This window comes from Papaver somniferum, chromosome 7, assembly GCF_003573695.1.
Source record: "Papaver somniferum cultivar HN1 chromosome 7, ASM357369v1, whole genome shotgun sequence".
Lineage (NCBI taxonomy): Eukaryota > Viridiplantae > Streptophyta > Magnoliopsida > Ranunculales > Papaveraceae > Papaver > Papaver somniferum.
In genome coordinates this window covers 98,886,158-98,913,159 of record NC_039364.1, presented here as the reverse complement: position 1 = coordinate 98,913,159, position 27,002 = coordinate 98,886,158, and the positions used below count along the sequence as shown (strand labels likewise).

The 27,002-nt window shown below is 36.4% G+C and overlaps 1 protein-coding gene across 1 annotated transcript; it reads left to right on the top strand.

The window, feature by feature from the left end:
• The first annotated feature begins 202 nt into the window (after positions 1 to 202).
• LOC113297945 (xyloglucan glycosyltransferase 4-like) lies at positions 203 to 3,189 on the top strand. The gene is made up of 4 exons (XM_026546556.1): positions 203 to 1,147; positions 1,470 to 1,778; positions 1,882 to 2,286; positions 2,471 to 3,189. Exons 1-4 carry the CDS (start codon positions 551 to 553, stop codon positions 3,116 to 3,118), a joined length of 1,959 nt encoding a protein of 652 aa, XP_026402341.1. The 5' UTR covers positions 203 to 550; the 3' UTR covers positions 3,119 to 3,189.
• The last annotated feature ends 23,813 nt before the right edge of the window (positions 3,190 to 27,002 follow it).

Sequence of the window (27,002 nt, the reverse complement as noted above, 5' to 3'; positions counted from 1 at the left end):
AATGAAAGGATCCCATATTGGTGACAGGTAGGATAATTTAGCAAAGACAGAACTATTATTGTATTAAAATTAAAATAAAAGAAGAAGATTTTATGGAAGGTAATCAGTAATTTGGCTGTATCCTGCTGTCACTTAGCAATTCCATGGTGATATAAATATGAAATCCGATTCTTCTCATTTTCTCTCACAGAAAAATCTGAGAGCAGAGAAGAAGAAGAAAACAAAAACAAAAACTTCTCTTCTCTCCTCAGCTTCCAGTTATTACTATTATTATACTACAAAAACTCTTTTTCAAACAAACAACCAGTACAGTGTTTACAGTCACTTGTCTCTTCTACTTCACTTCAGTTTCTGGGTCTCTTCCTTTATTTCTTTCTTTTTCTCAGTAATGGGTTCTAGATTTCAATGGCAATGATTTGTTTTAACTTGTCCCTCTCGAGTTCTGAACTGGGTTTTTGTTTATTCAACCTGTTCTTGTACATAGAATTCTGATCTGTCAGCTTTCACCTTTCTATAGATTCTGCAAACACCCAAAAAACAGTAGTTAGCAATGGAGAACCCCAAAAACTTTTCAGTTGTACGAATCAAATCATCACCAGAGTTTTCAGAGAAAGAAAAAGTTAACAAGAACAACAAGAGATACAAATGGATTCTTCTTTTAAAAGCTCACAAACTCATTGTTTTCCTTACTTGGTTCACTAATGGGTTTAGAGCTTTACATTCAAAGATTAAGAAAAGAATTGCAAATTCAGAAAAAATACATAGCAACAGAGGAAAGTTATACAAGTTCATTAGGATTTTTCTCATCATTTCAATGGCAGCTTTGATCTTTGAGATTATTGCTCATTTTCAGAATTGGAATTTAAGTTTGATCCAACCAATGGAAGTTGAAGGTCTGCTTCATTGGTCTTATGTTGCTTGGTTGTCATTCAGAGTTGATTATATTGGTCCTGTTGTGATAATGCTTTCAAAATTCTGTATTGTCTTGTTCATGATTCAATCACTTGATCGTTTTGTTCAATGTATGGGCTGGTTTTGGATCAAGTTTAAGAGAATTAAGCCGGTTATCGAAGAACCCCCGGATACTGATGATCCTTCAAGCTATCCTATGGTTCTTGTTCAGATTCCAATGTGCAATGAAAAAGAGGTAAGAATATACTAAATCAACATTTCCCAATTGAGTGCACTTCCATTTTTGTCTATTCTTCATTTTCTTTAATTGATTCATGATTCTTATGAGTAAAGTCATATTTAGTGCACTGATTCATGATTAGTATCATAAGTCATAGGCATTATTGGCAAATTGATCCCTCAATTATTGATTGTTAATATAGAAAGCCAAATAATTTTACCTGAATTTCGGCTGCATTTGTCATTGCATTGTCATTTATGTTTAAACCTTTTGATTTGGGGAACTAGTACAATTGCATTGTCATTGCTTCTAATATGTTTTGCATGGTGTTAATTAGGTGTATGCGCAATCAATCTCAGCTGCCTGTCAGTTAGAATGGCCAAAAGATCGAGTGCTAATTCAGGTCCTAGATGACTCAAACGATGAGACTGTGCAAGTACTAATCAGGAATGAAGTCAACTATTGGCACGAGAAAGGAGTGAACATAATTTACAGGCACCGTTTTGATCGTACCGGGTATAAAGCTGGGAATCTTAATTCAGCAATGACTTGTGATTATATCAAAGATTATGAATTTGTGGCTATTTTCGATGCCGATTTTCAGCCAAATTCAGACTTCCTTGTACAGACAGTTCCTCACTTCAAGGTAATAAAGTAACCCTGATTCTGGAAAAAAGGAAATGGTGCATAGCAATTTTAATTTGCTTGGCAAGGGCTTGCTGAGGCTAATGTTGTATTTTTGTTCACAGGGCAAACCGGACGTAGGCCTTGTGCAAGCTCGCTGGTCATTTGTGAACATAGATGAAAACCTGCTTACAAGGCTCCAAAATGTGAATTTATGTTTCCATTTTGAAGTGGAACAACAAGTTAATGGTCATTTCTTGCACTTCTTTGGATTCAACGGAACTGCAGGCGTCTGGAGAATTAAGGCCCTCGAGGACTCTGGAGGATGGTTAGAGAGAACCACTGTGGAAGACATGGATATTGCGGTGAGGGCTCACCTGAATGGGTGGAAGTTCATTTTCCTCAATGATGTCAGGGTTCTTTGTGAACTACCAGAGTCTCATGAGACATACAAGAAACAACAACACCGCTGGCATTCGGGTCCTATGCAACTCTTTCGATTATGCCTTCCAAGTATCATAAGATCAAAGGTACTTTTTTCAGAAATTCATGTCTTTTATAGAATTGTAGGCGCTTGTTATTCCTCTAGTAGATCTGCAGACACTTGGAGCTTCTAGGATAAGTTGCTATAAAACATTTAGGTTGATACCATTTTTAAATGCATGATGATATGTTGATTAACATCGAATGACCTGTAAACTATTTTTGATGCAGATCTCCATTTGGAAGAAGTTGAACCTGATATTTCTATTTTTCCTTTTACGGAAACTGATTCTTCCATTGTATTCCTTCACATTGTTCTGCATTATTCTTCCGTTAACAATGTTCGTACCCGAGGCAGAACTACCTGTTTGGGTAATCTGTTACATACCCATTTTCATGTCATTCCTAAATATTCTGCCTTCACCACAATCATTTCCTTTCTTAGTACCTTACCTACTTTTTGAGAACACAATGTCTGTGACAAAATTCAATGCAATGATCTCGGGACTCTTCCAGTTAGGTAGTGCCTATGAATGGGTGGTAACGAAAAAGACTGGACGATTATCCGAAGTCGATTTAGTGTCAATGGCAGCTGAAATGGAATTCAAATCATCAAACCATCAATCTCTTCTTCAGAGAAGAGCTTCTGAATCAGGTCTAGAGTTGTTGAAAAAGCTACGAGAGCATGAAGAAGCTCCGGTGGTTAAAAAGAAGAGGAACAGACTTTACAGGAAAGAACTCTTTCTTGCTTTCCTTTTGCTTACTGCCTCCGCAAGGAGCTTGTTATCAGCTCATGGTGTTCATTTCTATTTCTTGCTGTTTCAAGGACTCTCATTTCTGGTCGTGGGTCTTGATTTGATAGGGGAACAAGTGAACTAATAATAGTATCAATTTATATAAGATAAATGAGAGACAGAGAGTAGTTTGCATCAAGTACTCTTTTGAGCTTTCAGACATTCAAATAATTTATACTGTAATTTGGTGAATTAGTTAAATTTTCATCAGACTGTTCCTATTGGATTAATTTTTATAGTAACATGTTTTCCCATAAATCTGATTACTTTAACTGAAAACTGTCAGTGTCTTGATCTCAATATGCTCGTCAGAGAAATTCTTAAGATACTGTAGTCAAAACTACGGTTTCCCTCTTTTCTTTTCTGCCTAAAATCAGCGCGATGAGAGTCTTCTGTCATACAAGTTGAAATAGAATAAGGATTAAAGGGTTTGGGAAGGTGTCCAACTGCCCTGGGGCCTAGACATTATGTTTCACTGCATAGGAAGGAAGATTATGAGACGTAAAATTAGCTATTCTTTCACTGCGTTATGAGACGTAGACTTAGCTATTTTCTTCACAAAGTTGAAAATAATCAGTTGAAAAGGTGAGAAGCACCCTTTATTCTTGGACCATTCATAATTCTCCAAGGTGTTTGTAGTAGAATTCAATAAACTGTAAAATTCATTAATGATGGAAAAAATGAAATTACAGTTACAGAGAAACACACAGAAAGTAAAGTTGTTCTTGATTTGTTACAAAGAAAGAGAAAAGACCAAATAGTTTTATTGCAGGCCGAGAAGATAACCAATTAGAACAGGAGACTAGAGCCAATAAGCACAAGACATGTGTGAGGCTGTATCTAGGCCGAACTAGTGTAAGAAGAGTGCAACACCCATTTAAGGAGTATCATTTCCTCTTAGAGATTTTAAGGAGCTAGCATGCCCACAACGTCAACATCTCCAACGCTAGCTCCTTCCAGGAAGCACGATATTCCACAGAGCGGGGATTTTCACGAAGCTGGTAATTTTCAAAGAGCTGAGATATCAAATATGTCACACGGTAAGATTCTCGTTGGGATATTGATATGGCGGTTTACAGCAGCATGCGGCGTGGTAACATCTCATTACGAGAAAGTAACAAATAGTAGTAACGGTTATGTGCAGTTAAGAAAACGAGGGATTAATGATCATACGATAACTGATGGCCTTTCCCAACATAGCGCACACAACTTTCCAGTACCTCCATGATCTCCACTCGTTCTCAGCTTCTACAACTTACGAGGAATTAGTGTATTTACTACGACTATAAATTGATCAACCCATCTGTACTGTTCTAGTACGAATTAAAGATGAACTCAAAGGAAAATTGAACGAAAATTGATCGGAATTAGTAACTCTGCGATAGCAGCCAACTTACACTTCAATAATTCATACTTGTCCAAAAACAGGTTTCACTACAACTTAAATACGCTCATGATTGGGAGAAAACCCTAATTAATTACCAATCCCATCCGGACACGTGTTCTCTACCTAACAGGAAACAATTGCCAAATGACTAGACTATACGTCAGTATTATTAAGGCAGACGTGGGATTATTAAGGGGCAGCCCGACTACAAGCTAACAGAATATAAGTCACATGACAATACCCTCCCCATCACCAAATCCTTGTCCTCAAGTAGCATCTTCAGGGGTTGCATTGGTCCAGTGAATGAGTAGTTGTGGAATAACAATCCCATTCCTGATAATGGTCCTGGAATCCAATGCAGCAACTGGAATAACAACTATCTGGCCATCAGTGTCCAAGGTTGGCAGAGCAGGTGAAAGAGTGTGACTGACCCCAATTTGTTTCTTGAGCTGAGAGACATGGAAGAGAGGGTGGATTCTAGCTTCAGCTAGCAGCTGGAGCCTGTAAGCTGCTAATCCAATTTTCTGCAATACAGCGAGAGGCCCATAGTACTTAGCATCTAACTTGAGGTTCCTTCTTAATGATACAGATGCCTGCCTATAAGGTTGGAGCTTCAGGTAGACCTTATCCCCCACTTCAAAGTGTCTCTATGTTCTTTTAAGGTCTACAAAGACTTTTATTCTTTGTTGAGAGTGGTGTAGAGCATCCTTCAAAATATCTAGGACAACATCTATTTTCTTCAAATATTCTTCAACGGCACCAACTGAGATGGTTGCAGTAGAAGGAAAGGCTAAGTGTGGAGGTGTGTATCCATACAAGGCTTGAAAAGGGCTCATCTTCAAGCTGGTATGATAGTTGGTGTTGTACCACCACTCTACCAATGGAAGCCATAAGTGCCATTTCTTGGGTTGATGGCCACACATACATCTCAAATAGTTCTCCAAGCATGAATTGACCCTCTCAGTTTGGCCATCAGTTTGAGGATGCTAAACTATGCCTAAATGTAACTAGGTTCCCAAAGCCTTGAAAAGGTCCTGCCAGAAATTGCTGGTGAAGATTTTGTCTCTGTCAGACACAATAGAAGCAGGCAAACCATGCAATTTGAATACACGAGATAGAAATTCTCTGGCCACTGAGGAAGCAGTAAAAGGGTGATGTAAGCCAATGGAGTGATTGTATTTTGTCAATCTATCCACCACAACCAGAATGACAGATTCTCTTTCACACATTGGTAGGCCTTCAACGAAGTCCATGGAAATATGCTTCCAGGCATGATGAGGAATTGGTAAAGGTTGCAGCAGTCCAACAGGGTAGGTGTGCTCTCCTTTATTTCTCTGACAAAAATCACAACTAGAAACAAAAGATAGAATATCCTTCTTCAGTGCAGGCCAGAAGAAGTATGTCTTGGCTCTGAAATAAGTAGATTGAATCCCAGAATGTCCCCCCACAGCTGAGGAGAGGATGGAGCTGAGAATTTTGGTTCTAATGTTGGCAGAGCTACCTACATACAACATGTTTTTGTATCTAAGTATACCATCTAGATAAGTAAAGTTTGATGCAGATCCAGGAGCAAGTGTAAGCTGAGTAATTAAACTCTGGACTTTAGGATCTGCATCATAGCTGGCAATAATGTCTTGTGACCAAGCAGGTTGACAGACAGCAACAGCATGGCAGTCACCAGTTGAATGAGGCCTTCTGGAGAGAGCATCGACTACTTTATTTTCTGATCCTTTTTTGTATTGTATCTCATAATCAAACCCAAGGAGCTTCATGAGCCACTTCTGTTGTAACACAGTAGAAATCTTTTGTTCCAAGAAGTAGTTTATGCTTTAGTGATCAATCATTATTATGAAATGTTGACCTTGTAAGTACTGTTTCCATATAGTGACGACTTGAACAATAGATAATAATTCCTTCTCATAGGTGGATAAGGCAGCAACTCTTGGTCCAAGTGGCTTACTATATAAATAAATAACTTTGTCTTCTTGCATAAGAACAGCTCCAATACCCAAATCACAAGCATCAGTCTCCAAAACAAACTGTTTGGTGAAATCAGGTAAAGCCAGCACATGAGTGATTGTCATTGCTGATTTGAGCTTATTAAAAGCCTCAGTTGCAGCAGGAGACCAAGTAAAAGCATCCTTCTTTAATAAGTCAGTCAATGGCTTACTAATGAGACCATAGTTTTTTTTTATAAATTTCCTATAGTAACCAATGAGGCCCAAAAATCCTCTAAGGGCCTTAATATTTGTATGAATATGCCACTCCACCATAGCATAAATTTTCTCAGGGTCAGCCTTAACCCCATTAGATGTGATAATGTGACTTAAATACTCTAATTCTGACTGACCAAAACAGTATTTAGAGAAGTTGGCAAAAATCTTATGTTCTCTCAGAATCTCCAATGTGGTTTGTAAGTGAAGTATGTGAGTTTCTAGAGAGGGACTGTAAATTAATATGTCATCAAAAAACACCAGAATAAACTTCCTAAAATGTTTTTGAAAAAAAGCATTCATGAGAGCTTGAAAGGTGGCATGGGCATTGGTGAGGCCAAATGGCATTACCTTGAATCCAAAGTTTCCATGATGAGTCCTGAATGCAGACTTGTGGATGTTTGAGGGAACAATCCTGATCTAATGATAGCCTGACTTCAAATAAATCTTGGAAAAGAATTTGGAGCCATGAAGTTCATCAATACCTCATCTATGACTGGTATTAGGAATTTATCTTTAATTGTGATGTTGTTTAACTTCCTGTAATTAACACAGAACCTCCAAGAGTTGTCTTTCTTCTTGACAAGCAAAATTGGAGATGCAAACGGGTTGTTGCTTGGTTGGATGATGCCAGATTGGAGCATTTCCTGTACTAGACCCTCAACAACTGTCTTTTGTATACAGGGACACCTGTAGGATCTGAGATTGACAAGGACTGCATTAGGTTTGAGAGGGATTTTATGGTCCAAGTCCCTTTGAGGTGGGAGGGTTTTTGGTTCAGAGAACACATCAGGAAACTGGTAGAGGACATTAGATATTTGTGGTGGTGGGGTGGACTGAACAGTGTTAGCTGAGATGGAAAAAAATTGACCAACTAGTCCATGAGAATGTTTCTGAAAGAACCTTTTAACTGCTCCTCCACCCATCATGCTTAAAGAGGACTTCTGTTGTACACCAGTTAAGGTTATATTTTTGCCTTTGTGCCTGAAGGTGATACATAACTTGGACAAATTGAAAAGTACATCCCCCAAGTTTCTTAACCAGTCTGCACCCAACAAAATATCACAGCCTCCCAATGGAAGAAGTCTCAAGTTTCCACAGAATTTTTGTCCTTGCATAGTCCAATCCAGGTTAGAGCAGATGCCAGAGCTAACCGTTTTATCACCATTTGCCACAATGACCACTAAACTATCAGTGTGTTCAATAGAACACTGTAAACTTTTAGCCAATGCACAGTCAATAAAATTGTGAGTGCTACCAGTATCTATAAGGATAGAGATGGGCTTCTTGTTTACAAACCCAGGTGTCCTAATAGTGTCAGATGAGACATTACCTGTCAAGGCATGTAATGAGATTTCCATATCACTCTCAATAAGAGGTTCCTCTTCAGTTTCATGCTCAGTATCTATTCCTTCTTCAGAGATTTCCTCAGCTTCTTCTCATATCAAGACACATAGATACTATTTTTTATAAATGTGGCCTCTTCTGTAGAATTCATTACAATTAAAGCATAACCCCTTGGATTTTCTGGCTTGGACTTGTTCAGGAGTGAGTCTTTTGAGTGGTAGGGTGAAGCTGACTTTAGATGGTGGGGGTTGAGAATGTGATAAAGTTGGAACAGAAGTGGGTTTGGGAGTAAAAGTAGTGGATGAAAAGGGTCTTGGGGTGGAGAAGGAGGTAGGAAAAGTTCTTAGAATAGGCTTAGTGGGTTTTTGTTGCAAGGCCAAGATATTTTCCTGCATCCTAGCTAGTGAAAAAGCATGAATTAATGTTTTTGGTTCAAACATAAGAACTGAACCCCCTGAGTTCTTCTTTTAATCGACCAATAGAACTTGTTACAAAGTAAGTTTCAGGAAAATCATGATGAACACTTATCAGTAAAGCCTTCAAATACTCAAACTCCTCAAAATAAGCATCTACTGTAGTTAGTTGAGCCAATTTATTGAATAACCCAACAATATTATCATGAGCAGGATTCTCAAATCTTAAGCAAATGTCAGCACAAAAGTACTGCCAAGGAATATGATCTTTATTAAGACAAAAGTTGTCATACCATTTACTTTCCTTACCATCCAAATGTATTGCTGCCATCCTTGTTTTGTTGATATCCTTGATATTTGCATCTGGAAATAGTAATTGCATTTCTGAAACCAGCTTTTTGGGTTATCTCCATCGAAACGTGGAAAGTCAAGCTTTGGTATACGATGCTGTGAATTGAAATCTCGACCACCAGAATGAGAAGTAAAAGGATATCCACCATTAGAGAAGACATGATTAGAACCCTGAGCTCCATTTATATCCTTATTAAAATCTCTATTAGAAGAAAAAAATTCCAACTGAGATTGCAAACCCTTTTCAATATTTGTCTTAAGTTTCTGCATACTAGTTTCAATCTCTCTCTTCATCAACTGTAAATCATCTTTCGTCGAAGTTGTACTGAGTTGCACAACTTGATTGTTTACCTTCAAGTGCAAAGAATCGATCTCGGTTTGTTACCTGGTGTTCGATTCCTATAACTCTTTGTAAGACTGAACCACCATGATGGATGATAGGAAGGAACGGCTCTGATACCAATTATACTGTTCTAGTACGAATTTTAAAGATGAACTCAACGGAAAATTGAACGAAAATTGATCGGAATTAGTAACTTTGTTGTAGCAGCCAACTTACACTTCAATAATTCATACTTTCCCTAAAACAGGGTTTTATTACAACTTAAATACGCTCATGATTGGGAGAAAACCCTAATTAATTACCAATCCCAGCCAGACACGTGTTCTTTGCCTAACATGCAACAATTGCCAAATGACTAGACTACACGTCAGTATTATTAAGGAAGATGTGGGATTATTAAGGGGCAGTCCGACTGCAAGCTAACAGAATATAAGTCACATGACACCATCACACAAAATTATGTTTACGAGATCTAACCTTTAACCAATAGTTCAACAATTGTACACCAAAACATATCACATAGTGATTTCTTAAGACGTGAACGACCATTTCCTTGTTTAGGCTCATTTTGTACTATTTTATTTTCTCAAACCTACAAATTACTTTTACAGTTCAGTTTTTTCATCCAAAACATGAAGACTTTAGAAATCATGTGTAGGACACGATAGGAGTTTGAGGTTGAGTATCATCTCTATGTAGCCGCTACATATATCTTGTGGAGGCTGACTCCTTTCCCATGGGTCACTATGATGAGCATGTAGAGATCCGGGAAGTTTATCCATGTTTTGGATAAGATTGTGTGATTCATTGATGCATGTCGTAAGTGCAACAAATTAATCAAGATTGTTAGATCATTGCTCGGTCGAACTCGCAAGCGTTAATATCTCAAGCTTGTTTGTCAAGTTAGTTATCAAAACTATAAGTCTTGATTTGTAGTCTACTTATATCTATGTCTCGGATTAGGATAGAATGTGTAGTTGATATTTAGACTTCACGATTGAAGAGGAAGATCTACTGAGGAGAGCTTGGAGGAACTTCATCAATAAAAGGTATGTGGAGACTAAAGCTTATCTATCACTCAGAAGTATATTCTATTTTATCTCCTAATAAGACTAAGTCGTATAGCTATATAGACTTTTATACTATAGACATTTGATATTTCTAGATGAGTTTAGCTCGGTTATCTATTTCTCGAAATAAACGTTGGAAGCTTTTTGCTTTGTCTACGTTCATCATATTCTTGACGAGTTTAGTTGGAAACAATTCATTTGTTGGAAACTAAATAATAAGTCAAAATATAATCATGTGAAAATTGCCTTGAAACATCTTACATGATTTGTGTGAGACAATCATTTAATGTCGACTCGGAAATTTTCGTATTGATCATTCAATCACTTGAAAATTACTTTTAAGCTAATAGTTTGTGTGGGACAGCTGTTGTCGTCTTCTAAGGATGTTTCAATGATTGAAATGGGAGTTTAGAAAAATTAACCTTTGTATGGATATAGCACAGTATGCATACCAGTATGCAAACTTTTGTGGTATGATTCAGGTCCGGAAACCTTGTTCGCATACCAGTATGCGAACGGTTTTAACTGTTAAAGTATGGGAACCAAGTTCCCATACCAGTATGCGAACGGTTCTACCTAATTTAAGGTTCGGGACAACATTATGCATACCCGTTTGCAAACTGCTGGACAAGACCAAAGTCCGGAAGCTATAGTTTGCGTACCCGTTTGCAAACTTAGTGGTTAAAGTTCTAAAATCGGTTCAGTATGTTTTCATACTCATGAACAAATATATTTATGAATTAAGGAATGCAATCTTTGCAAACCGTGGCTTAATGCTCATGAATTTATTTTCATGAATCAATCTGATTTTGATTCAATTGGTTCATATATATTTCTGTGAAATAGTGAACAATTGAACAACTCTATTTGAAACACAATTAGATTCATTTGATTATCTTTCATGGTTGATTGATCATCATAGTTGACCTAGAAGTGTTACATGAATGTGGTTAAGACAAAAGTTTTCATATGGCTAACTTCGGAGCGAACTCAATATACACATTTAGGTATGGTTACCCATATCTAAATGAAAGTATATTTCATTTGTGTATAACAAGCTATGACCATCTAACGGTGGAGAGATATTTCTTTGGTTTTAAGAAGACTTAGCTTGAATCTTTAATCAGGTTTTCATATAATGGTGAATATTGAATGCTTTGTTACTAAGCTATCTTAGCTTTGATTGAAAGCAAACTCTGATTTGAAATACTATATTGATGAGTGCCAAATATTGTATATATCTATCCCTTTTTGTTGGCATTTAACTCATCTTTTATGCATTAATTCTACATTTTATCCCATATTCTGTATTTTCATTGTTTTCAAGAATAAATATTTTTATTAATTAATTTTGCATTTTTAGGTAATAAATAAAGTCTGGATGACTTGCGGAGCAAAAAGAGCAGAAAAGTAGTGAAAAGCCGGGAGAAATCACGCAAGGAAGCCGCGAAGAATGGTGCGCACAACCTCGTTTTCTACACACAAAAACGCCTCCGTTCTCAGCCATCAGATCATATATAAGGGAGAAATCTAGCAACTGGAAAACCTAATGCCGACACTTTTTTGTGTCCTAGTTGCGACTAGAGTCGATTCTCATTTAACCTAGGTTTTTCCAAAACCATTATAGGTTAACGACTTGAAGTCTTCATCTGGGATTCGTGAAGCCAGGTCCAACTATTTTCTCTATAGTTGCGTGATCTGATCTTACGTGTTCTATTGTATTGAGTTTTATCTTCTCTAACATTTACTCGAGATTTATCTCCGATAGGTAAGATATAAAAAGTAATCACAAAGCTCTTCGTCTCATTTTTTGTGATTCCACAATAACTTCTTCAACTACCATATAGTTAAGTTATTGTGAGGTGATTGATATTTCTAGGCTGCTCTTGGGGAGTATAAGACCGGATTATCAATTGGTTCATGTTCATCTTGATTTATCAAAATACGAAACAAAACTTCATAGGTACTTATGCGGGAGACATATTTATCTATCAGAATAGACTTATCTGTGGGAAACATATTTGTTTATAAGTCTTCAACTTTGGGTCGTAGCAACTCTTAGTTGTGGGTGAGATCATCTAAGGGAATCAAGTGCGCAGAATCCGGCGTGGTTAAATAGCCGTAAGGAACACGACTGTACCTTAATCGATGTGAGACTTGGTTATAGGGCTCAAATACATTCCAGTCCGAAGTTAACTTGTAGTAGGATAGTGTTTGTAGCGGCTTAATACAGTGTGGTAAATCCGACCTTGATTGTTGGATTTTGTCTTTGGTACCGTCTAAGTCATTTCTCATATCAATCGGGCTCACAGAATTATAATGTATAAACAATTGATTTACAAATTTATTGAACTACGCACAACCTGTGATATTTCAAATGTATAAACAAATATAATGCGGAAAAGAAATAACACAGACACCAGAAGTTTTGTTAACGAGGAAACCGCAAATGCAGAAAAACCCCGGGACCTAGTCCAGATTTGAATACCACACTGTATTAAGCCGTTACATACTCTATCATACTACAAGTTAACTTCAGAGTGGAATGTAGTTTATCCCTAACCAATGTCACACTGATTAATGTACAGTCGCGTTCCTTACGCCTCTGAATCCCAGCAGGAATCTGCACACTCGATTTCCTTAGCTGATCTCTCTCACAACTAAGAGTTGCTAAGACCCAAAGTCGAAGACTTGATAAACAAATCTGTCTCACACAGAAAAGTCCATTTTAATAGATAAATCTGTCTCCCACAGAAATACCTACGAAGTTTGTTCCGCCTTTTGATAAATCAAGGTGAAAAGGAACCAGTTGATAATTCAGTCTTATATTCCCGAAGAACAGCCTAGAAATATCAATCATCTCACAATAACTTAACTATATGGTAGTAGAACAAGTTATTGTGGAATCACAAAGAATGAGACGAAGAGCTTTGTGATTACTTTTATATCTTACGTATCAGAGATAAATCTCGAGCAAATCTTAGACAAGATGGTACTCAATACGGTAGAACAAGTAAGATCAGAACACGTAACTACAAAGAACACAGTTGGGTCTGGCTTTAGAATCCCAATGAAGTCTTTAAGTCGTTAACCTATAATGGTTTTAGGAAAAACTTAGGTTAAAGGAGAATCGACTCTAGTCGCAACTAGTATCACACAGGTGGTGTGGGGATTAGGTTTAACAGTTGCTAGAGTTCTCCCTTATATAGTCTTCAAATTAGGGTTTGATAACTTTGGAACAAAGCAATCAATATTCATCGTTAGATGAAACCTGATTCAAGATTCAAGCTAATAACTTTCACCGTCAGATGGTTTTAGCTTGTTACACACAATGAAATATACCTTCATTTAGATATGGGCAACCGTACCTAAACGTGTATATTGAGTTGGCTCAATAACATATAACCAAAGTTATCCATATGAACAGTTTTGTCTTAACCATGTTCATCTTAACACATCTAGATCAATTGATAATCAAATGATCTAATTGTGTTACTCATAGAGTTGTTCAATTGTTTATATTCTCATAGAAGTATACAAGACACAATTAACGCAAAATCGGATTGATTCAAAAGAATCAGTTCATGAACATTTTAGCTACGGTTTGCAAAGATTGCATTCCTTAATTTGTAAATATATTTTTTCATGAGTATTAAATCATACTTAAACGACTTTAGAACTTGAACCACTTAAGTTTGCAAACGGGTACGCAAACTTAAGTTCCGGACATTGGTCACAAGCCGACAGTTTTCAAACGGGTACGCAAACTTTAGCTCCGGACCGAACTCGGTTGAAACCGTTTACGAATGGGTACACAAACTTGGTTACCGGACTTCAATAGTTCAATCAATTTTCGAACAAGTATGCAAACTTAAGTACCCTGACTTAGCGGTTGAATAAGTTTGTGAATGGGTATGCAAACTTAACTTCCGGTCCTGAATTCCATCAAAACAGTTCGTACACTTAGTACACAAACCGTAATGTATCTAGACATGGGTTTTATCTTTTAACTCCTATTTCAATCATTGAAACATTCTTAGAAGACGACAATAGCAGGCTCACACAAACTATTAGCTTATAAGCAATTTTCAAGTGATCAAATGATCAATACGAAACATTCCGAGTCTACATCAAATAACTGTCTCACACAAATCATGTAATATGGTACCAGGTGATGATCACATGATCATCTTTTGACTTTCGTCAAGAATAATGATGACCGTGGTTAAAGCAAAAAGCTTTCCAGCACATATTTCGAGAAAGATATAAGCGAGTTAAACTCAGCTCGAAGTATCAAATTACCACAAAGGAAACTCAATGATTAATTTAATCGGAAATGTTCAACACAAGAAAACTTACGGAGCCATACGATACTTTCACATAGAAGTGGATCATGGAAAGATCAATACTGCGGAATATACAAAAGTTCATTCTATCTTTTATCAATATTTGCATAATGACATAATAAACTTAACTTTTGACATATATGGGACAATCATAGTTCACGACGTAAACACGCATATCCCATAATAATTTTTGCAATATATAAAACCAATAAAGATTAATACTGCAAAATCATCTTCCAAATAACTTAGAATTTAAATAAATAAATCTAAAAACATTGCAAGATGAAAATCGTTGGCAATAGCTATGTGTAATCACAATAATTGTTATTCAAAACCCTAGTTATCCTTCTTAAAACACAAGAATAAATTCTCATAAGAATTTTCCTAGACATTGTAAAGCTTTCTCAGGACATCTACCGAGAATTCCTTCTCATTATTAAAGAACTCATTGATTATGGGATCATTTAATTCCTCCAGATCTTCAGAAGTATCAGTTAACTCACTAAGTTCTCTTTTCAGTTCACACAAGGTGTTCTTTTTCAGAGATAACATATGTTCTTAGTGAGCTATCTTTTCCAAAAATAACATGATTTGAGATTTTAAATCATTTCTTTTGCTGATGAAATCCTTCACCATAGCCCTAAAGTTATTATCATCTAGAAAAATAGAAAAAAACAGTTAGAAGAAGAACCTTTTTCATCATTTGTATATTTCTCCTTTTTCTTCCTTGAGGATTGAATTCCTTCACAAAGATACACATTAACTGCTTCTACTGCATCTCTTTTTGTGGTACTTCTAGTTATAGAAGCCATGATATTGTATCTTCCAAAAGGAGTGAAGGGAATTTTGATCACAAATGAATATAAATAGAGTACCAAAAGGGTAAACCCTAAAGAAAACTTTTGAAAAAGTCTTTACGGTTCACGATCCAAAATCTATTTTTGATAACAAAATATTCAATTGCAAATTTTAACTTAAATAATCTAAACTGTCGAGGATAAGAAATTAACAAATATACAAGACTTGAGCAACCTTGATGTAATCCTCATATTATCAAGTTAATAATGAGGATGTAAACATCACTATAATTAGATAGTGATGGAGTGAGAAGAATACTCACATCTCGTGTCACATGTTGACTTATCAAGGTTTGTTGTATAAACAGACTTCTTACCTCGTCTGACTCTGGTTCTCTTAGACTTCTTCTTGTCTTCAGGAGTTCCCTGTTAGTTACTCAAAACCAGATTCATCCTTTGCATGGCATTCTGAAGTTTGGCAATTCGTTTGTTGTTCCTCTTGAATTTCCAACACTTACTTTGAACATGATTTGCAATTCCATAAAACAAACACTTCAAAGATGAGTTTTCGTTTTGCAGACTCTTATTTATCACAACTTTTAACACCCATTATTCCAGAATCGATCGAAACAATGGAATTATTTGTGCCCACAGTCTTGCTTTTGAACCCTAAACCGTTTGAGTTTTCAAAAGACTTCTGACCGAATAATATTGATGAAATCTTGTCAGAGCTTCCAGATAACCTTTGCAGGTCACACTTAAGAGTATTAATCTCTTTTTATTTAAAGATAGGGTTATGGTGAATTCACCATTAAGATGGCCAATCTCAAGATTTTTCACCTGAAGTGATGATTCAAGTTTCTTCAACTTCATTTTTAGTTGAAGATTTTCTTGGTGTGGTTGTTATACCCCCGCTTTTTCAATTGGTACCAGAGCAAGCAAACACGCTAAGACCTCATAAGTCTGTGTTTGTAGCAATCTGACTCTATGGAAAGAAGTGTTATCTCTATAAATGTACCGCAATTCTTCGATGGCTCGAATTACCTATGGTGTATAATTTATATGTGTGCTTTTATACAAGCGCGTGATTTTTAATCATGGTTCGTGTTTTAAATGGCTATAATCCTCTATTAGTTACAGTAGATGGTGTAACTGTTGCAAAGGATATTGGTGATTATGATGTTGTCGAGATTCTTGATTCAAAGCAAAACTCTGAAGGATTAAATGCTATCATCCATGCCACTACCCCAGATCTTCAGTACCATGTGATTACGTGCACTCGGTCTAAAGATGCTTGAGATATCTTAGAAACCGTATTCGAAGGGAATACCTCTGAGAAAGAAGCTAGGCTTCAAAACCTAAATTTTGATTGGAAAATCTTTGTATGGCTGATGAAGAGTCATTTGATGAGTTTAATCACAAAGTGTCTGAAATTGTTAATGCATCTTTTGCATTGGGTAAGATTTTTCCTGAAAAGGACATTGTGATGAAAATTCTCAGATCGCTACCAACTAGATACGATTCTAAGAAACATGCCATCGTTGAGGGAAATAACCTTGAAACACTTTCCAGAAATGCACTTGTTGGAAAGTTAAAGATCTTTGATCACGTGCATTCATCCAAAGCTGGAAAGGATATTGATTTCAAAGCACAAAAGAACACTAAACTACTTGATAAAAGTAAAAGTGTTGGCAACTCCGTGGATAATCCTATTGAGACTGAATCATCAGATGAAGATCTTGACAACTCAGTTTCTTTGATCACAAGACAGTTTAGAGATCTTCTTTTTAAGAGAAGTAAACGATTCACCAGAGACAAACCTAGATCATCAGTTAAGCCGCATGATCGTGTTCCTCCTAAAAACAGGGATACTGTCGATACTGATGATGAGGATATGACACAGTGCTTCAAGTGTAAAGGTTTTGGTCATTTTGCTAATCAATGTCCAAATCGAAGAAAATACACTGGGAACAAAGTTCTTGCTGCAACTCTTGATGAAACATCCGATCACTATGATTCGACTGAAGATGAAAAATCAAGTGTAGCACTCCTTGGCGAAAATATTTATTTTTATAATTGTAGCAATACTCACATAAACCTTGATATTTTTCCTGGATAAACCTCATCGACCACATTGGAGGATGAAATTGATTTTACTCTGTCTAATGAAAACTCTATATCACATGTTTCAGGTACTTCAGTTTGTTTAGCAGCATGTTCGGCTATGGTGCCTGAACCATCCTCCACATTGGCATGTTCTTATTGTACTATTAAGGGTCATGTACTCTCTAATTGTTTCAAGTACAAACATAAAGTAAGATACGTCAACAAACTGCAACGAAGAGCTAATCGATTAGCAAACAAGCTCAAACTTTTTTTAAAGTAAAATCCATCCGAGGTATGTTATTTTAACTCTTCTCCTAAGAAGTTGATTTTTGAGGAAAAAGTTAGATCACTACAGAAAAGAACTAGGTCTAAACGACCTATAAAAAGGGATGTTAAAAATTCCATGCAGGAATCATGTGGTGAACAGATTATTGTTCACCCCAACACAGTCTAATTGTGTTGAAAGTGCATCTTGTCTCATGTGCCCGTATTTCAAAAAGAGACAAGAGTGGTGCACATTCGGGCTCTAGGGCTAGAAAGTATTCTAGTTTGTTTACTGAATTTTTGCTTATTCTTTTCATATCTTTGAATAATGGTATTGAAAAGATTTCTTCTTATTTTTTTTTAAAAAAGGGTCAAAATCGACATTTCTACCCTCATTAGGGCTATTTATGTTGATCGTACGTGAAACCTACTGCTTTGTATATAGGTTCCGTAACCCTACATTCTTTTCCTTCTTTGAAACTCTTTTCATCAAAAGGTTGCTTGTGGAGCTATTATTTTTGTGTTCTTTTTCACAAATCCCATATTTTAATTTTATGGAGACTCCAAGGATCATCTCTTCTGATGGAAAAGATATTAATATGATTGTTAAGTCATCAGTCATGAAGGAAATAGACAAATTCGATTCCTCTGCAACTTTGAAGAGAAAAAAGGAAGAATATGAAGAAACCAAGGGCTAACACCTCAAATCTCCAAAAGTTTTATGTTGTTCTTGAAGAGTTGAAAGAAAAAGGATGGAGATTCTTCAAATAAAGGCTATTATTCTAAGATCTCCTGAAATTCAGAAAGCCATGATTCGGCAACAGTCAAGAAGGTTTGTTGGAATTGACTCCCTTCTTCGTGAATCTTATGTTCCAATGTCTATTGACGACAAGGAGTTCGGGGACGATAAAGAATTTTTCAATAATCTTAATGTCTAGAAAACTTCTTATGAGAATTTATTCTTATATTTAAGAAGAAGAACTAGGGTTTGGAATAGCAATTATTGTTATTACTCATAGCTATTTTAACGATTTTCATATTGCAATGTTTTTATTTATGTAAATTCTAAAGTTGTTTGGAAGATGATTTTTGTAATATCTAATCTTTTTGATTTCATATATTATAATTTCTTATGAGATGTATGCATTTACGTTCGTGAACTGTGCTAATATCTCATATATGCTCAAAAGTTAAGTCTATTATTTATTTATGCAAATATAGATAAAAGATAGAATGAACTTTTGAGAAATTCCGCAGTATTGATCTTTCCCTGATCCACTTTTATGTGAAAGTATTGTATGGCTTCGTAAGTTTTCTTATGTTGAGATTTTTCGATTAAATTAATCAATAAGGTCTCCTTGTGGTTAATTTATTCGAGTTTACTGGATACAAATCCATGTGACTTGTTAATGTCCAAAGAAATCCTTCTTTTCTTGTAAAAGTAAGGTCGCTCATGTTGTTCTCTTGGGAATGACATCAAATGGGGGAGAGTTCTTAATTGAACTTGTGCTTAATTGCCATATGTTTGTGGGGAGTGCGGTTGTGGAATATTGTAGGAGTTATCTTGTATCTTTATACACTTCTTGATGAATAAACTAAGTTTCGACTATGTGAAATCATCGAAACAAAGTTGATATTTTCTCTTTTAGACATGAATTATATTTTTGAAAATTTCATTATGATCCCGTAGTTTTCGTACCTTTGCCAATTTATATTGACAAAAAGAGGGAGAATTATTTGGTAGTTCAAACTACATACATATGGTTTACAGATCATTATGTAAGGGGGAGTGGTTTTCATTGTAAGATGGAAGTATTGACTAAGGGGGAGTGATACATATCACCATAGTATTATTTCAAATTTGTGATACAATTGGACTTTGATTACGGAACAATGATTCACAATACTATGATTGAGAACATCTATTTTCTTATTTTTATGGCTACGGATCTTCAACAACAATGATGTTGAGTTGAACACGTTCAGAATCGCTGGAGTACGTACTTGGAGTAATGAAGAATTCAAGGAAAGTTGAAGAGCCAAGGAAATCAAGCATGATGGATGAGAAGCTACAAAGTTTATTTATTTTGTAATCCATATGTATTGATAGTTTTGTCACTAAAATTTCGGCTTTCTCATGTCTGATAGGTTGACTAGCCCATTGACCGGAATTGAACCTATAATTGTTGGACCAAGAAAAGACGATCATGTTTCACAGTGCGAGGTATGGGTTAAAAAGATGGGGCAAGCTATTGATGATAACCATTCTCACGAATCTTAGCTTAGAGCCTTTCCCATGCATGTCTGTCCCGGCAAGCCGAAAAGAGCTCTATTGTGCGTTTGTTTTTTCCATATTGCAAAAGCAAAGAAAGGAAAATCTCGGATTTATACTTCTACGACAAAGGGGAAGATTGTTAGAGCACTGCTCGGTCGAACTCGCAAGCGTTCCTATCTCAAGATTGTTTGTCAAGTTTAGTTAATCAAAACTATATACTTGATTTCTAGTCTACTTATAGCTATGTCTCGGATTAGGATATAATGTGTAGTTGAGATTTAGACTTCACGGCGTTCACCAATTGAAGAATAAGGTCTACTGAGGAGCTTGGAGGAACTTCGTCAACAAAAGGTATGTGTAGACTAAACTTTATCCATCACTCAGAAGTCTATTATATTTTATCTTCTAATGAGACTAAGTCGTATAGCTATATAGACTTTTACATTATACACATTTGATATTTAGATCCTAGTTTATCTCGCTTATCAATTTCTTGAAATACATGTTGGAAGATTTTTTCTTTAGCTATGTTCATCATATTCTTGACGAGTTTAGTTGGAAACAATTTATTTGTTGGAAACTAAATATTCAGTCAAAAGATGATCATGTGAAAATTAGCTTGAACATCTTATATGATTTGTGTGAGGCAGTCATTTGATGTTAGCTCGGGAAGTTTCGTATTGATCATTCGATCACTTGAAAATTCCTTGAAGCTAATGGTATGTGTGAAGTTACTATTGTCGTCTTTTAAGGATGTTTCAATGATTGATATAAGAGTTTATAATGATTACCTATGTCTGGATACAACACGGTATCCATACCTAGTATGCGAACGGGTTTACCTGAGTTGGATCCGGAACGGTTGTCCGCGAACCAGGTGTACGAACGGCTTGAATAGGCCAAAGTCCAGAGCTGTTGTTCGCGTACCCAGTTTGCGAACACAGTGGTTAAGTTCTAAAATCAGTAATGTATGATTCTCGTACTCATGAACTAAAACATTTATGATTGAAGGAATGAAAATTAACTTTTTAAACCATGGCTTAATGTTCATGAATTTATTATTGTTGAAAAAGTGGGGGTACAACAACCACACCCAATATTTCGCTTAAAAATTTGTATGGACAAACTCCAATATACTTTCTAGAGAATCAACTAGACAGTCAGACTCAATCTAGATAAAAAGTATATCAAAGAGTTTGTATCTCTATCTCTCGATTTGATATATACTCAAGCAAATAGAAATCTGCGAGTCTTTATCAAATACTAGAGAGATAACTTGGATGGTACCAAAGACCAATATCCAAGTGTCAATCAATTTAAATCAACAACCAAAAGGTCGGATATTCTAATTGATTGAACAACGCACAACCTGTGATATTTCAATTATATAACAAAATATAATGCGTAAAAGAAATAACACACACACCAGTATTTTATTAACGAGGAAATCGCAAATGCAGAAAAACCCCAGGACCTAGTCCAGATTGAACACACACTGTATTAAGCCGCTACAGACACTAGCCTACTCCAAATTAACTTCGGTCTGGATTGTAGCTGAACCCCAATCAATCTCACACTGATCCAAGGTACAGTTATGCTCCTACGTCTCTGATCCCAGAAGGATACTGCGTGCTTGATTCCCTTAGCTGATCTTACCCACAACTAAGAGTTGCTACGACCCAAATTTGAAGACTTTAATAAACAAATCTGTATCACACAGAAAAGTCTACGGTAATAGATAAATTTGTCTCCCACGAATATACCTACGAGTTTTATTCCGTCTTTTGATAAATCAAGGTGAACAAGAACCAATTGATAAACCGGACTTATATTCCCGAAGAACAGCCTAGTATTATCAATCACCTCACAATAATCTTAATCGACGCAGCGAAAAAAGATATTGTGGAATCACAAACGATGAGACGAAGTGTTTGTGATTACTTTTATATCTTGCCTATCGGTGATATCAATATCAAGCCAATTATTACAATTATACTCGTACGATAGAAATAGCAAGATCAAATCACACAACTATGAGAAAGTAGTATCGGTCTGGAATCACAATCCCAATGAAGTCTTTAAATCGTTAACCTGGTTTAGAAGAAGAAACCAAAGGTTAAAGGAGAATCGACTCTAGCTTAGCACAACTAGTATCACACAGAAGGTGTGGGGATTAGGTTTCCCAGTTGCTAGAGTTCTCCCTTATATAGTCTTTCAAATCAGGATTTGCAATCAATGTTAGCTTGGTAACAAAGCATTCAATATTCACCGTTAGATGAAAACCTGATTTAGATTCAAGCTAATATCTTTCAATCGTTAGATCGAAAACTAGATTGTTACACACAAATGAAATGCATATTTCTAGGATTGTGTAACCGTACCCAAACTTGTACATTGTTGGTTCAACAATAGTCAACCAAATGGTTAGCCATATGATCACTTTCATATCAACCATGTTATTCTTCACCATAACTAGTTCAAGTGACTAAAATGAACTAGTTAGAGAGTTGTTCAATTGCAAGGAAATCTTATGTAACTACACAAGACACAATCGAAGCAAAAACGATTTGATTCACTCGAATCGGTTCATGAACTATATAGCCACCGTTTGCAATTTGCATTCCTTAGTTTATATAAGAATAAGTTCACAAACATCGTTTTTAGATATAACCTACTCAAGTTCGCGGACTGGGTTTGCGGACTTAAGTTCCCGGACGGAGTTCACAAACTCCAACAGAAATTCTCGGGACGAGAACTTCCGCCAGTTCGCGGACTTGGCTCACGCCACCATGCCGGTTCTCTTGATCAACAAAGTTCGCAAACTTCGGTTCAAGGAATAAGGACTTATACATATATGTGTTTCCATAATAATGCTTATATCCTCCAATGGTTATATAATCTAAACTCTCATTTCAATCATTGAAACATTCTTAGAGGACGTTGATATTCTATAATTGTTATTCACAAACTATTTTTCGTCAAAGTAATCAATTTTCAAAGTGATTGAAACTTCTCATGACTTTCCTCACTAGGTAAAGATGAACTTGGTTAAAGCGAAAGCTTACCAACACATATTTTGAGAAATAGACGGGCGAGATAAACTCGGCTCGAAATAGCAAATGTGTATAATCTAAGTCTATATAGCAAAACGACTTTTGTCTTAAGATAGGAGATAAATAGACTTTTGAGTGATAGATAAGTTCAAGTCTCCACATATCTTTTAGTCGATGAAGATCCACCGGTTCCTTGGGTAGTCCTTCGTCTTGTATAATGATTGCCATGGAGTTCTTGAGCTCAACTACACTTTCTATCCTAGTCCGAGACCTTAGCTATAGTAGACTAGAAATCAAGACTTATAGTTTTGATCACTAACATTGACAAACATGCTTGAGATAGCAACGCATGCGAGTTCGACCGAGCAATGCTCTAAAAATCTCCCCCTTTGTCAATTTTAGTGAAAAAACTATCAATACATATGGAATACAAAAAATAAATAAATTAACTTTTGTAGATCCTATTTCATACGCCTAATCTTCAACATTACTCGAAATCTTCGTCACTTCCAAGTACTCCATGATCCCAAAGGTTGTAAGTTCAGCATCATCGTTGTTGAAAATCCGTAGCTATAACAATGAGAAAACAAGAGTTCTCAATCATTGTTATACAGTGTCATAGTATCATTACACAGCGTCAAAGTTCAATTATATCACAACTTCAACAACAATACTATGGTGATATGGATCACTCCCCCTTAGTCAATACTCCATCTCACATGGAAACCACTCCCCCTTACATAATGATCCGAAAACCATATGTATTTATAGTGTGAACTACATATTAATTCTCCCCCTTTTTGTCAATAAAATTGGCAAAGGTACAAGAATGGGATCCTAATGAAATTTCCGAAAGAGACATTTCTTAACTAAAAGAAAGCAAAAATATATCATCTTATTTAGATGCAATCATAAAGCCGAAGCTAAGTGCATTCATCAAGGATTTTATAAAGATACAAGATAACTCCTATAATATTCCACAGCCGCACTCCCCACAAAGATTTGGCAATTAAGCACAAGTTCAATTAAGAACTCTCCCCCGTAAAATGTCATTCCCAAAAGAACAACAAGAGCGACCTTAATTTCGAAAGAAAAAAAAGGATTTCTTTGGACATAAAAAATCACATACAAGTATGAATTTGAATCCAAAATACTCAATTAAATTAACCACAAGAGAACCCATGATTAATTCAATCGAAAAATGCTCAAACATAAGTGAACTTATGGAGACTTCAAAACATACAATTAGATTAATCACAAGAGAGCCAATAATTAATATAATTTAAATACACAACCAAACTAATCACAAAAGTAATCAATTTAATTGGTCATGATCGACATAAGAAAACTTACGGAGCAACAACTAAATAACCAAACAAGATGATTAATTTAGTTGAAAAATGCTCGACATAAAGTACCTCCCGGAACAACAACATAGATAATCATAAAAATAATCAACTTGGTCGTTTAATTCTCAACATAAGACACTTTACGGAGCCTTGGTAGGCATTTAAAGATGTGAAAATAAGACAATAAATGGATGCCTACAGTGATACCTGCAAGTGCACAGGGTCAGTTGTAGCTTGTGTGCAAGAACAGGGTCATTCCACAGGGACTTGGGGTGTTATGAAGTTTTCCTAGATAAGCTATATGCAAGGCAGTGACAATGAGGGATACGCCAAGGCAGTGAGCAAGGCAAAGCAATAAGGCAGAACAGTTAAGAACCAAGGCTGTAAGCCAAGGGCAGGGGGAGTTTGTGCACTGATTTCAGTGCACAGCAAGCTGTAAATTGCACAAAAACTAAACAAAGCAGCAAGGAAAATTTAACTAAGCAATAAGAAAAACATATTCGGAGTTGCAAGTGACTGTGAAAACAAATTGTGGGTTAAGCTAAGGTTTTGAATCCACCCTTGTGACCTATCCAGATAATGTAATTCTAGGTTGAATTCCTAATGGAACTAAGTGACAGCTAAGGTCAACTTATGATCCTAAGCATACAAAAAAGGAATAACAAGATAATCAGCTTGCTCAACTGATGTGCTCCTAGTATTGACTGTCTTTTGACAGTACAATCAATCACAAGCACTAGTGAGCACTGATTTCTCCCATTGCTCAATCAATTCAGTGAACTAAGGCTTCTAACCTAACATTCCACTACCTAACAGTCCACTAAAGCTTCATCTGAGCCTCAGCTGAAGAACTAGAACATGTTGACAGTAATTAAAAACATGATAAACATAAAGAGTAATTGAAATTGAAACAAAAACAAAAACGAAAACAGAACATGTGAGGAATTGAGGAACTGGCTATTCCAGTCCTCTTGGTGGTGCACTGGCTAGTCCAGGCATATTTACAACACCCACACACCCCTCTATTTATACCCAGAAACCCAATTAGGGTTCATACACTATTTCTCCCCAAATCCCCAAATCATTAAAGTTAGGGTTTTGAAATATCACCAAATTTGATGGGATAACTGCTCCATCTCGTCGACCCACTCTTCTTCTGCCTCTCCTGGTCCATCTCCATGCTTCAATTGCTTTTATAGACTCACCTATTTTATCAATTTCTCACCTAGGGTTTCAGTGAGATGAGAGATGAGAAATTGATGAAATAGATGGCTAGAGAGATAGGGGAAATGATGGTTTTCGGTAGGTGATAGCCATGATGGCTTTTGGTGGGGGTTGTGGTGGTTGAGGCAGTGGAGTTGGCGGATTTGGTGGTGAAGGTGAGGCTGTTGCAGACGGAGTGTAGAAGATGGAGTCGATGGAGAAGAGATTAGGTGCTGTTTGGTTTAGGGTATAGGTGTTTGGTACTTAGGTGTTGAGCAGGTGGAGAGAATCTTGATGATCAGCGAAGATAAAGCGTTGGATGCAAAGATGATGGATTGATCCAACGGAGAGATGGAAGGAAGCGAGGAGCGACCGTTGGATGCGAAAGTACAACGAAACTGACGGCTCAAGATGAAGTTAGGTGCTGTAGTGTTAGACAGGAGCTTTACACTTCGATGCACGACGATGAAGCGACCGTAGGATGCTGAGATGATCCAATATGACGGCTGAAGATGAAGGCGGGTATGGATATTGGAAATGGGTTTGGGTGAGGGTTTTGGGCCTTGGGTATGCCAAGCCCATATCTTCTTTAAGAACAATTCTTCCTCTTCAAGCCCACTTCTAGCCTTTTGGTCTTGTGCACAACATTCTTCGCGGCTTCCTTGTGTAACTCCTCCCGACTTTTCATTACTTTTCTTCTCTTTTCGCTCCGCAATTCATCCAAACTTTATTTACAACCTAAAAATGCAAAATTAATTAATAAAAATATTTATTCTTGAAAACAAAGAAAATACAGAATATGGGATAAAATGTAGAATTAATGCAAAAAAGATGAGTTAAATGCCAAGAAAAATATATAGAAATATGCACTTTTTAGCACTCATCAAATACCCCCAAACCTGAATTTTACTTGTCCTCAAGTAAAACAAAACTAAGGAAATCCTACCTATACCACTGTCGCTGGTCTCTCGAATGCATTTAGCGTATGCACTAAGCCTTTTAAACCACTAAGTGTCCCTAGTGGACGAGTGAAGTCTCGTGAAGGTTTGCTTAGAACGTACCTACAAAGTTCTAGGTCAAAATATAAGCTCAGATTCCATCAAATGTGACATGTGCAAGACAGTAGAAGCTCACATCAAAATGGAGATGTCAATCTAGCTATCTAAGGCACAATCCTAGCACTGATAACAACTAAAGACATGTGATAAGAGTGTAAAGTGTATCTACACATGTGTAAAGAAAGATCTGAAGTTATGACTACTAATCACCAAGAGATAGTTTTTAGGCTAAGAACCGAATTCTAAGCCAAGCTAGCTGTCCGGCTTTACGAGAATTGTGAATGTTCACCCAATGAGTTGGTGATATTTCAGTTTACCCGCGTTATACATCGATGGCTGCACCCTCCTTGCTTATTACAATAAAACAATAAAAGATGACTCTTTACATGACTCT

What these genes read in the sequence shown, in the direction of transcription:
- LOC113297945 (XM_026546556.1), top strand. Translation starts at nt 551, where the DNA reads ATGGAGAACCCCAAAAACTTTTCAGTTGTACGAATCAAATCATCACCA. An exon ending in CAATGTGCAATGAAAAAGAG is followed by an intron (nt 1,148 to 1,469) that starts GTAAGAATATAC and finishes GGTGTTAATTAG; the next exon opens with GTGTATGCGCAATCAATCTC. An exon ending in CAAGTATCATAAGATCAAAG is followed by an intron (nt 2,287 to 2,470) that starts GTACTTTTTTCA and finishes TTTTTGATGCAG; the next exon opens with ATCTCCATTTGGAAGAAGTT.